A 13192-nucleotide genomic window follows, 5' to 3' on the forward strand; every position below is an offset into this window, starting at 1 on the left:
GTTTTTCTCAAAACAGAAAACTTTATGAGATGAATAGGTACTATTAAATGTTGAAATATGGTCTCAATATACTTAGTGTCCTTTCGGAATATAGTCTTTCAGTACGACAAAATGGCCAAAAACTAGTGAGCGTGACGTATCCTCATACCTATTTTTCTAAGCTTTGTGCACGCTAATAAAATCAGTCTTCATATAAATTAAATCATATGCACTACGGTAACATAAGCAATTAGGGATACATAACAAGGCATAATTATTTCATCACTTGTACTGTAAAAGCTTACACAAAGTATTTCATAAAATAGCCTTGTGAGAACTTTTCCCTTTATTTGTATTTGGCCGAATCAGTTTTGGTGCAAGTATTTTTTATGAAGAATGGAAAAGAATAAACTTTGTACTTTCACGTGAAACATTTATTTACACGACCATGATTTCAACGTAAGACGTCATAATCAGGTGAACTCTACAGAGGTCTATCACGACAATTTATACCAGGCTTGGCGGGGGAGGGAGGAAGGTAAGGGAGAGGTGGGAAGGTTCCTCCCTCCCCCACCGACTATGGTATAAATTGTTGTGATGGACCTTTGTAGAGTTCACCTGATGATGACTTCTTACGTTGAAATCATGGTCGTGTAAATGTGTAAATGAATGTTTCATGTGAAAGTACAAAGTTTATTCTTTTCCATTATTCATAATGAATCGCTTTCACAAAGTTAAACATCAAACTGTCAATTTTTACAAGCATTTAATCATTTAAAAAATACGAAATTATAGTTATGACAAATGATTATAAGCTGTCACAATATTATGCAGAATAATGCCGAGTAACGCCCTACTTCTTACACGTACAAGCGTCGTTTCTCGCCTGAGCGATAGAACGCCAGCAGTTCTTGGGAGCATGTTTCCGCAAGGGATTACCTCAATACCTTCCCTTGATCCCCTCAGCAATTCCCCTTCCAAGTCCCTCCCTCCTCTAGGGAGCGACGAAAGAGATAACGCACAGGAATATGTGCCGAATCTTTGCTATCCCATCGACTGCAATATAATGACCCGCATGCCATGTCGCTTGCCCCGAGGGGTGGAACACATTGGCCCCTCGTGTGTCTGAGAAACGCGGAATCCATCTCAATAAGAGGGGTTAGAGCGCAAGGGAGTAGATGAACGGATAAGAGGTGTGGTCCCTATCATCTAAAAAGATGTCACTGAAGAGGTGAGATTAACGTCGACGCATCCTAGACCGATGATGCGATACAGCCGTGAGATCGAATTTTACGCGCCATGCACAAAATGTTTGATCACCTAAAATGGTACGATATAAAATAGTTATAATGGACTATGGAAGTTAAAATGCTTTTTGCGTAACATTTGAGCCCATCAGAATACCAGAATATGCTCACTCTCTTTATATATATGTAGCCGCATGAGACACTCTCCCTGTGTACAACTTGGAGTGTGCTATTTTTTTCTCGTAATGTGCTCGTAAAGACAACCTTCGAATCGTATTTGATAATTTATTTATTTGCTTAGATTCATCTTTGTATGTACAAACAATTTTATTTTTTTATGACTGCTATACGAAAGGCAAAGAGAGTTCTTGATCCTCGAGATTAAACACAATTACCAACATGTAATATTTCAAGCCTGTCGCGTGGGCAGCGGTGACATTCATATGAATTGTCATTAGAATAAATTCTCCTCGAACGAGAATGGAACCACGGACCTTTGACTATCCGTAGTATCGCTATATCTATACGCTATCCAGTTTCCTAATTTCCGATGACAATTATACCGAGACTCATGGTGCTAGATGTTAGGCTCTTGCGGACCATCCAAGATGACAGTACGAGCGATGAAGGACGGAAAGTCAAAGTCCGTCGTTCGATTCCCAGTCCAGGCGAATTATTTCTCATGGTAATTCAGGACAGTTACCTATATTTTGAAAATTGTTCCGTAATTAATGTGCTGACAGAAAATAGATATAAATATAAGCTTTTAAAAAATGGGTCATAACCGAAAATGTATATATGATATTTTGCGTACATAATGTTTAAGAAATATAAAAGAAGTATACTTCATCGCGTACCAGTGGCGTAGCCAGGAATTTCGTTCCAAAACCAGGGGGAAATATTTTGAAAAACAGGGTACTAAGTAGAGGGTTTTAAACTAACTTTAACACTTTTCATAATCGAAAAAACTTAATTTGTCAAAGTAATCTTTTGTAAATTCACGATTTTTCAATATTTTGTTTCCTTTTATGAAGGAAAGTAATTGTGTTTTATATTTTAGGGGGGTCCGAACCCGCCAGACCTCCCCCCTCGCTACTGTCGCCTACTGTTACGTAGTGAGTAAAAAAATTCGGTAACAAATGGCAACAAAAAAGTGGAACCAAAGTACAACTAGCCAGAGATGAATATGCAGTGCTTTAAAAATCATAGTGTGCCTTTCCTTGTAAAGGTGGATTGATGACTATCTTAAGCAATTTTCATACCCTTATCACGGCTCGTGTTTGAAAAACTAAGTGACGTTTACGTAAAGGTTGACATGATGACATATTCCCCTATGATAGGGCAGTAGAGAGAGATTATCTCAATCCCATTGTCATGCTAATTCATTTTCCACTTTTTTTACTGCAGGTGTACGAATTGGAGAGACGATTCAAGCAGCAAAAGTACCTGTCTGCTCCGGAAAGGGAGCATTTGGCCAGCTTAATCCATCTTACACCCACGCAGGTAAGCTGACAGATTTTTCTCCCTTACACTATGTGCGTCTCCTCTATCAACAATGACGGCAGGCATAGACCACCATTTATCATCGAGCCCAGTGGAGGGCACATGGCAACTAAGAAAGGTTTTATGTAACATATATTAATGAAAGGAGTAAAATTTTCCGAAATAAATTCATGAATTTGAGTTTGAAATTGCACTACATAAATTAAGTCGTGAAAAAATCTTTTTCAGATTGGCGTATAGTCGCTGTAATCATTCAATAATTTATTAATCATCATCCTGAAAATACCAGTATATACTGAGTGTCATAAAGTCATATATTTTAATAAAAACGGGCTGCTGTCGATCATTGAGATGTTATTGATCTCAATGACCGCTTCTTTTATCAATTATTTTTCCATGTATACATTTTTATTTGTTCAATGAAAAAGCTCTCATGAACACTAAACATTTACACCAGTGCGTTCATTTTTTCTCGCAATTGAAGCTAGTGCAGGTAAACTTCAAAGAGCCTATATAATTAACATACGCGTTGAGAGTTCAAAAATAATGAGGATAAGTAAGCCGTTAAGGCCGCAAAATTTAGCGAGCAATAATTGCAGTAACGTGCTCTTTTTTTGGCAATTTAATCCCTCTCTGTTTTGGTCTTGGCATCAGTGACAGAGATGTAAGATAAGCAGAGCTATTCGCACGTGCTCCCATCAGTTGCAAGGGATGGAGGGATGAGAGATGTAAAAACGGTCGCCCGTCTGTCTTCCGGCAATGCATTCAGAAGAAAAGGACTTAATTCAAGCGGTGGGCGAGGTGAAATTGCTCGCGTTCTAGAAACAAACGTGGATGCATAAACTGAAAAGGGGAAAAAACAAACAAAAACGACTCGGAGCTCACCAAGGGAACTTTGAAAAAAAAATTCCAGATTTGATGGCGACGGAAGGAAATTGTTTTCGGGGGAATATATAAAGATCGCCATTCTGTCTTTCCAAATTCGTCCCTTTTTATACGACTCGCTCTTTCGTCTCTGAGCCTTGTCTTTTGACTCGTAGATGATTTGATGCCGTGGTCCGCGAAGCACGCGGTCCACTATGATGATGGTGACGGCGGAAAAAATAAAAGGAGAAATAAAGTCATAAAGATCAGAGCAGAGGGAAACAACGAGTGACGCGGGGAAAGTAGAAAAGATCTCCCCCCTACATGCAAGCGAGAATAGGGGGTGGTACTCTGACTGACTTCGGTTTCATATACAGTAACACCTCGCATTTACGTCACTAACTGTCCTCAAAAACGTGTCCGTAAGTGAAAGGTGTCCTTAAGTGAGGGTGGCCTAAAGTATACCTCATATTTACGCTTATAATTACCTTGCTATTATTATAGCGTAGGAATTTTAACCACTTGAGTGAAATACTTTTATTCAAAAAGCCCCCTATTTTTGAGTGATCGGTCAGAAATCCCATGGCGGTGGTATCGTAAAAGAGTACACCATTCCTAAAAAGTATCCGCGTCCGTAAGTGGGAGAGTACTTATACTAGAGGCTCTATCCTTATACAAGTTCATATCCTTCTGACTGGGGTTTTGAAAACTGTCCGTAAGTCAGAGGTGTTTGTGAACAGAGATCTCACTGTTTTTTTCATGCGTCCCTTGTCTCGTTTTAAGGGATTAAGGGTCAAGGGATATGGTTACGGTCGAGAACGATGGGAGCGGGGAAACAGGCTTGGGGAGAGGAGGCGTTTAGGATATTATAATTTAGAGCACTTATGTGGAGACAGTCAACATAATTATACGTATATTTTATTTTTCAAGTGAGTCCCTCACTTTGGCAGTTTATGCCCAAATGCTACATTTGTGTCTTTTTCTAATTTATTTTTATTTATTATTTGTTCACTTATACCGTACCACCGAAAACAGCTTACAGCCGTTTACATTGAGTTTTCAGCAAGATTACAAAAATACTTGCACGAATTCCTTGTGTAGGGGCAACCTAACCAGGCGGGACTCGAACCCGCGACCTCTTGTCTGTCTGGCAAAGACTTATCCGGCCGCCAGCGAGGTCATAAATTCAATTTAATGGTCATTATAGGTAATGAATTATATTAATCCCTATTTTACCAAATGTTTTCCATGGTGAATGTACACCCATTCCTCTCCAATGTTTAATTTTGAATTTCTCAACAAAGAAATTCCTATATTATACTTTAAAATTGTTACAGTTGACTCGCCGATAAATGACGAGAATTTTCGTCATCCGTCGGGACTGCTCGGTAAAAAATGTCGAGAAATTATTTATTAATGTCACTTAATAATAAAATAGATTGATTCTTGCCATTTTTTTCCCAAGCGTTTTCGTCATCCCTACATAACGCGTTAAGATAACCAACCTAAGGCTCTACAATTATATATTTTTCTTTTCTATATCCCGAATTCTTTTCAAATCATCCGCAGGATACATTTATAGCAGGGGAAACACAAACGCTATCAAAGGGAAGGTGGGAGGAAAGGCTGGGAAGAAAAAAAATATCAAACAAAATACACTTGAGATAAAAATAATGGTGTGATAATCGCCTCAACTCTTGTACACATACAGGGATTATGCAGGGGAGAACAGAGGATGAAATAAAGCGAAGAAATCCGGTAAAGTCAGCCGCGGCCCTTTTGGGATCTTTTTGAGGTTTCCTGGCGAGCCGGAACATCATGGAGATGTGTATAGTGGGATTACCTTCAAAATCCAAGTCTTTTTTTTATTATTTCCGTGGTTTCAGCACCCCAGCCTTCCTTGATATACCCCGTTTCCTTGTGTTTGAAAAAAAATATGTGAGAGGGGTTGGGTTTGCTTCGTGTTTGGTTCCGACCACGTCGGCGTCAACGGCGTTTTGGAGCAAGGGTGAGGCACCAGCCCTCGGATTAGCTTCCCTTCTGGTGTTATAATGAGGTGACGTCAGTACCTTTCCCTCCCGGAGTAAAGTAGGGAGGGTGTTTTTTTGGAGGGAGGAGGGGTCGGGGAAATAATGGAAAGAGAAGTAGGGGAGAGTGCCTTTGTTACCGTACCCTCAGATCCGGACTCAAACTGACGCATGCAAACTCCCGAATAAAATACCCTCCCCCCCCCCAGCACCACTACCCATGTTTTTTTTTATCTTCACTCCCTTCCTTTTGGCCGTGATTTCCCATCCCCACAAACAACCCACGACTTGTCCATTGTTGCCACACGCACGCACAACACCTACCCCTTTTTCTGACGCCACCACCACCACCCGAAGTTCCCAAGACCTCCCCGGACTCAAATTATATACGTATCATTTTTTATGCACGTACGTGTACATCCCTTAACAGCACGCGGGTGTTTTTTTGTTAATACGAAAGGGAGAGCGATGGAGAGTCTCACAATTTTTTTTCACATACACTACAAACGTACGTATCGCTCCCTCTCGTAGTGACTGTCTCACTCTGGCTTCCGATTGTGTTTTGTTTTTTTTTTTTGTTCATTCCTCTCGCTCGTCGTCGTTCCGGGGATAGAATAAAGGAGTCGCACGTGAGAGATGAAAGAGACGGTTTCGCTGCACGTGATTCGTCAACACTCGTCACTACATACGTTTGCACGAAGTGTGTGTTGCTGTTGTTTTCCTACGTGATTCCTGTTTCGCCTCGCCCCGCCCACTCGTGGCTTCAATTTCTATCGGAAGGAAACTGCGAACGGTGGGCATGTGAAGCGTCCCAAACCCTCTGACTACCGGTGGTCTCCATATTTTTTTATCAAGAGGTTTAACACTAGGAATACCCGTCTTGACACCCCTGCTCTAACTACCGAATGTAGTCATTCTGACTCCTACCTTGTAATTGTTTATTTTTGCAGTTTAATATCTGCTTTTATTGAAACATTGCTTTAATTTATCATTTTTGTTTATAGTGTCAATATTAAAGTCGTAACAAAAAATTATATTAAAAAAAATGCGATGCTCCACAGTATTGCTTAGAAATTCTTTTTTTCTTACATGCTATATTGTTTTAATGGGATTATCACTGAGGAATTGGATATAACAGTAAACATAAACTTTTCACCATATTTTATTATCTTCCTTATACGATAAAAAATATTACGTAGGCAAAATAGAAAGTGGGGAGATAATTTAATAAATTAAAAATGTTTTTCTCAGCTTCACTAATGATTTGTCAATAAGTACGAATTAGGTTTCATAGTTGCACCATCAGATAACCCAGCGGCTCTCAATGTAAGATATAATAATAGAAAGCGATGAAATCCAGAAGACATTTAAAAAGGAGCTCCCTTCTATAGACAGTTAACATAATTTTACACATATTTTTTTCATTCAGTCCCTCTCATTATTAGTACATGGAAATATGCAATATTTGTTTCTTTTTCTAATTCATTCATTTTATTTATAGGGAATATGTTTAGTACCCAAGGATTTAACTAAGTTGAGGACCGTTGAAGTTCCCTATGCAACCCAATTCGTTCTTATTGAACATAATAAGTGAAGCTAACAAAGAGATATTCTGTTATATTTTCATTATTAAAAGCTCCTCTTTCAAATAAATGCAGATCACCATTATCCTGATGGCAGTAACGTGTTAAGGTAAATCACCTGAAGATGTAACATATTATGAAACTCGACTCGTGACAGTAAAAAGTCGTAAATGAACCATAAAAAGCATAAATATTTTATTTTTCATAAGGAAAAGGTTCCAATTAGCAAAACTAAAAGCTAAGAGTAAGAGTTCAACCCACTTGAGCACACAAACTGTTTATTTTTTTGCAGACAACAAACCAAGCCTCGTAATATTTGGAGAAAACGATTGAATTTTCCTCTAGACTTTTTAGCGCATCAATCTTAGCATCATAAAACGTACGGGTAACAAAATAATTTCGATCTAGATGCGCTGGTCGATGCTGCTCCCCTGAATGCCTATTAACACTCGTTTTTAAAGGCAATGGCTCAAATAAATACTTGAAATCAATTCAATGAGGAGTATGGAATAAACCTGTCCACTCTTGAAAATCCTCATAATAATTAATTGCAGTATTTATATTTGTGCACTTTAAAATTTATGAAAAATCCTCAGTGGAAGTTTTAAGTATGAAACGGCCAAACACTTAGAACACCCAAGAGTATATTTTAAAAATGTATATGTATAAAGTAACTATTATAATGACGGTTACAGGAAATAAAAACGACAAATTTAATGTTTTCACTAAGAAAATTACCGATGCATAGATTTTTCCCCCACGAAAGATATTTATTCCCTCGAAAGATGTCAAGTGCGCTTCCTAATTTGATGAAATTCTAGCGCTCACGAATAAGGATAACATTGATCCAGTGACTCATTTCCAGTTGGTATTGAAATATCGAGTAATGAAAATACGATCGTCGATAAATGTCGAAGATTGATGAACGGTTATCATCTAGAGATGTTGATTTTCATCATATACTAGTTATGAATCGATCTTGGATATCGATACTTCCTGGATACAATTCAAAATACAAAATCGACCTCAAACAGCCTTTGACGATTGAGGATAGTCCAAAAATGTATTGGTTAATTAAGTTTGGTATCGGCATATTAAACATCAATATTATTTATGGTACTTAGAACAAAAAAGGACAATTCCACAAACTTTATGCCGCTGCCGACTGCTATAAAGTCATTCTCAAAACAAACAGATTCATTCATTCAAAATTATCAAAAGAAGCTGTTTGCCTTGAGAATCACGCTATAGCTGTCAAAATTAGTCGACAGCAGCATAACTTTTGTGGAACTGTACTGTGTTTTTTTGTTTTATTTTCTGTTCTACCATGAATTTCTCCTCGTTCCTACAAGTCACACCCAAATCAATTGATTTCACTCGATATTATTACCGAATCCTTTTTACCCATCAACGATTCTTCAGGTTAATCGAAATGTGGAATAAATTTATGCCGAACCATGTATAAAGGCCGTTTTACACGGTACATGGAATTGCGCAATCTAACGTACGTGCGAAGGCGCAATCAAAATTGCGTCGTGTAAAGCGGTGAATTGCTAGAACACATGCGTGGATGCGAGACGGCAAAATAGCCCCTGTTCTAATTTCGTTCATGCATTCGCGCAATTCCACGCCATTTTAGAAATTAATGCGGCTCTAACCTGCGCAATTCCGTGCCCCGTGTAAAACGGCCTTAAGAGAGCTCTAAAGAGAGGGTTCATAGTGTGAAATGCCTTACTACCGTATGTAGAATCTATTACTCACATTCGTTCGAAATGCACCACTCCATTCCATATTATGTACAGCTCCCGAGAAGACCCTTATGCACGGCATATTAAATAATGGAGGGTCGAAGAACTGCTACGCTGGAGAGGAAAAGGAGTAAGAGTGAGATATAGAAGGACCTATTGAAGAGATTTAAAAGGGGGTTACAAAGGTGCTACAATTAGCCGCCATTTCAAAACAATTGAACGCTCCTGCCCGCACCCCACTCACCCCATCCCACATCGACCCTCGTCCCCGACGAGTGCACTACAATACGTCATCAACAATGACACACTCGGCTGCACATTCGGGCGCGAGGGTGCTGACATCTGGACGGCGCGGAACGGAACTTTGGGGTGACGCGCGAGCGTCTGAACGTATATATACGATTTTTTTTCTTTTTTTTTGAGCTCTTTTTACCGTATCGCATTTTCCTTATCTCGCCTTCTCTACGGAGTGCATTTACGAGGCAGATATAAAAAAGAAGAAAGAGAAAAAGCCTTATTTGAGCGTCCTGAACGATAAACCATGAGTCGAAGAGTGTTTAGTGAGGCAGGTCGGCGAGAAGGGAAAGGGTTATCCCGGTCGAACTGGGTGGCTTGACTGTCTACTGGCACTTGTGAGACGCATATAAGACTCTCCACGAATCGAATGAACTGGAGTGAGGAGGAGGTGCTTGGGGGTGTGAAAGGTTAGGGAGGAATGGGGCGAGTAAAAAGCTTGCCGGGTGGAAAGGGCCCTCTAGTTTTTCATCGGGAAGTTGGAGTGAGGGTTTCATGGGGGTGGAGATGAGATGGGAGTGCTCCTGAGGGGTTGCCAGGGTGATCCGGGGGCTTTGAAAAGGGGGAAAGCCTTTTAAAGCTTTTAATCTCCTTTCCCGCCAATTTGCGTCGAACGGCGGTGCTGCCATCTGGTGGGGAAGAGTTCATGGAGAAACCGAAGCGACTGGATCTACTTGTATAGGAAGTGCTATCCTCTCTTTATTGAATGGGGCAGTCTTCAGCAATGCCTGGCACGTGGAAGAACATCTTGCGACGGAGTTTCCTACCAAAGAGACCAGGGGATATCAATAAAAGGATTTTTTTATGCTATCAAATCATTGATTAGCGAGTTCACTTCGTGGAATTTTGACATGATTGAATCAAAAATAAAATTTGTTATATTCCACACAGTATTAAAAAAAACAATCGGTTTCGACCTTTGCATATGCGTGAGAATCAAGAGCTAATGGAAGTTTAGTTTATTTTTTAATGGTAGCTGTATCACTGGAATAGTTATTGTTTCTAAGATGTTTCTTAGGCGTAGAGGAGAGCATTGTCTTGACGTTAATACTAATGATTTAGAAATTAAATATTGCGATTTTTTAAAGTAAAATGGCCATTGGTTACTTGAATGAGTCATCGGGCACCCAGAGCAAAGTTCAAATTTTCGACATATTTTGTTATGACTTCTAAGGTAATGTATTCTTTTCTGAGTCCATGCTATGCCCATGAGTCTGCTGATAATGCTATTAAATCCCAATTATCTATGCGAGATTGGATTGTCACCGAATTCCGAGATGCAATCAATAGATGAAGTGTACTTATGAATGATAGAAATGAAAGACTTTTTTTGTATATATCTTCCTGTATTATCAAAGTTTTAATAAATAATATCCCTTAGCAAAATTATGAAATGTCTATGTCTCAAATATGGCGTATATTAGCCAGGCAATTGCAACAAATACAGTAAAATTTACCAAATCCATTTCAGCTTGATGCTGTCAATTTAGATTAGAGGCCCTATGGTAATCATTCTTCCAAAAGAGCTCGTCATTCCTGAGCTTATAGTTAGTATATATATTAGTAATGGGAACTTGTTCTCATAGTCACTAACAGTGACTGACTCTTTCGAACTGAACCATTTAGTTATTTTATCTGTGCGTTTTCATCCATTCCCTACAAATAGGGTAGTTTCCTTCATCAAAGAAAACGAAATGCATTGATTGCGATCCCTTACCCACCATTAGTGTGATCATAATATACAAATTATTTGGTTTTAGAAATCCCAATTTAGACGAATGGCCACGGTGAATTTTAACCTAATTTGAAAAAGGCCAGATTGGCGCCCATGCGATGCCTTTAGGTGTTATTTTATCGTATTTTTTATAAATAAATGGCAGTGGCATGTAGATATGATATGCATGTGGCATGGCATTGTAGATATGATGTAGGTCAATTGGGGTATGGGATTTTGGAAGGGTTAAGGGCACATTTAGAGATTCTGTTTTATTGATGATTCTGATGAGGTTATCGGGAGATTCGGTGTCATATTTGTTATTTGATGGATTTTTATTAGGTTTTGCTATCAAGGAGACATCGCGAAAGTGATGTCCGGGATCTGGATGAGGATGTTATTTTCTGAAACTATATAGGTAAGGTAGAAAAAGTATTACGGCTTTCTTCCACATAGGCCCGTGTTCGAGAGATATTCGCATGCAAGGATTTCGCGCACCATGACTTCCCTTGAGTAATCGCTCCCTCTCAAATACGGCGGTGGCGGCGCGCGGTCTACGGCGCTGGTTCCGAGACTGCTATCACGTGCGTCCCGGATTCGAGTCCCAGCAACCCTTGTTTCTCTCTTATATTTATTGAAATCACGTTACAACTCATCCCCATTCGTTTTATTTAGTTACTTCGTGATTTTTTAATTTTCATATTAACTTGTGGATTTTAAATGGAACTCCTAATAGGGTGGTTCCTCCTTCATCAAAGAAAACGAAAAGAATTGATTGCGATTCCTTACCCACAATTAGTGTATTCGTAATATACAAATTATTTGGTTTTAGAAATCCCAGTTAGACGATTATTAACGGTCAATTTTAACCTCATTTGAAAAAGGTCAGATTGGCGCCCATGCGATTCCAATCCACGTGACGTCACCGGGACCTAGTTTCTATACGAGTAGATAGGAGTTTTACATGGTCTGAGGTTACCAATGCATGCATGAGGCACAGAGCTCAGGGAAACATCTCATAATAATCACACATTAAAAATACCTAAGTTCGGAAAGTTAGCAGGGTACTCAGCTACCTGCTAGCAGCCTGCGTCGTATCAGCGCTCAAGCCTCTCCCGAAGGTCACCTCACACTCCTACAGCTGGAACCATAAATACGTCACACGCAGTTTTCCCGTCATTCCTACTTAGCCTTCGGGTTTCGCGCGCTTGGAATTTTTCACTTTTCATTAAACGCGAAAAATAGATATCGTCATTCGAAAATCTAAGAGCGAGAATTGCGCACTCCTGGAGTGATAATCTTTCGATTTAGGCAATAAAAAATAATAGGAAACCACCCTATTCATGGACATAGAGTATTTCATTGTCGATAAAACTCGGTTTATTTTGTGGGGAAATTTCAATGTCATAATTACCTCCCTATCTCAAGAGGAATTTGCAGCGTGAGCGACAGTGGGGCATGGATATATTATAAAAGACCGTTTGAGGCGTAGCACATGAGGTCACAGGTGTCAGGAAAACGAAAGGCATCGCACAATGGGCCGTCTACATAATACCGACGGACGGAAAGTGCCCACGCCAGGCGAGTGAGGTGTCAAAAACCGGTGAAATTTACCAGACAAACGCGGTGGAAAAAAGCCACAGGTTGATACATTACGCCCGCGTCCATCAAATTGTTGGTTTTGGATTCCATCCCATCCAGAATTAAGCCAATGGAAAGCAATGAGGTCTCCGAATGGTGCATAAATAGTGTTTCCGTCATCCGTGGAACGAAAATGCGTTCTCCACAAACACCGAGCAATCATGCTGTCGACGAAATTTTCTGACCCCTCCAAAAGAAATCGCACCGTCATGACCACTTGAGCCATCATGGCGATCAAAGTAGAATGAAAACCAGCGCTCACATCAGACTGAACTTTTTTTTTCATATCGCCAACGTTACGTCGACGTGTGGCCGGGGATGGGTACAGTCCCAGCCGTCTCAAATCAACCTTTCAAAACCTGGGATCAGAAAAATAACCCTCGCTGCTTCCGAACCGCTATTATGGCCTCACAACACTGCCCACCACAATGGAGATCCGAATGGCAACAAAACGAAATCTTTAAGTCATCGTCCCAAGGGCTCTTCATTGAACGAAAATACTAGGTTTATTTCCATCCTTGAACGATTCATCCATACGATACCAATAGGGTGGTTTCCTATTATTTTTTTATTGCCTAAATCGAAAGATTAT

The 13192-nt window shown here is 39.7% G+C and overlaps 1 protein-coding gene across 1 annotated transcript in view; it reads left to right on the top strand.

The window, feature by feature from the left end:
- Positions 1-13192, top strand: part of LOC124167642 (homeobox protein vnd-like) — a 179040-nt gene that overhangs the window by 90867 nt on the left and 74981 nt on the right. Inside the window, exon 4 of the mRNA XM_046545622.1 lies at positions 2634-2729. Coding sequence (XP_046401578.1) covers positions 2634-2729 — 96 coding nt within the window. The remainder of the gene's footprint in view (positions 1-2633; positions 2730-13192) is intronic.

This window comes from Ischnura elegans, chromosome 11, assembly GCF_921293095.1.
Source record: "Ischnura elegans chromosome 11, ioIscEleg1.1, whole genome shotgun sequence".
In the NCBI taxonomy this organism is placed as follows: domain Eukaryota; kingdom Metazoa; phylum Arthropoda; class Insecta; order Odonata; family Coenagrionidae; genus Ischnura; species Ischnura elegans.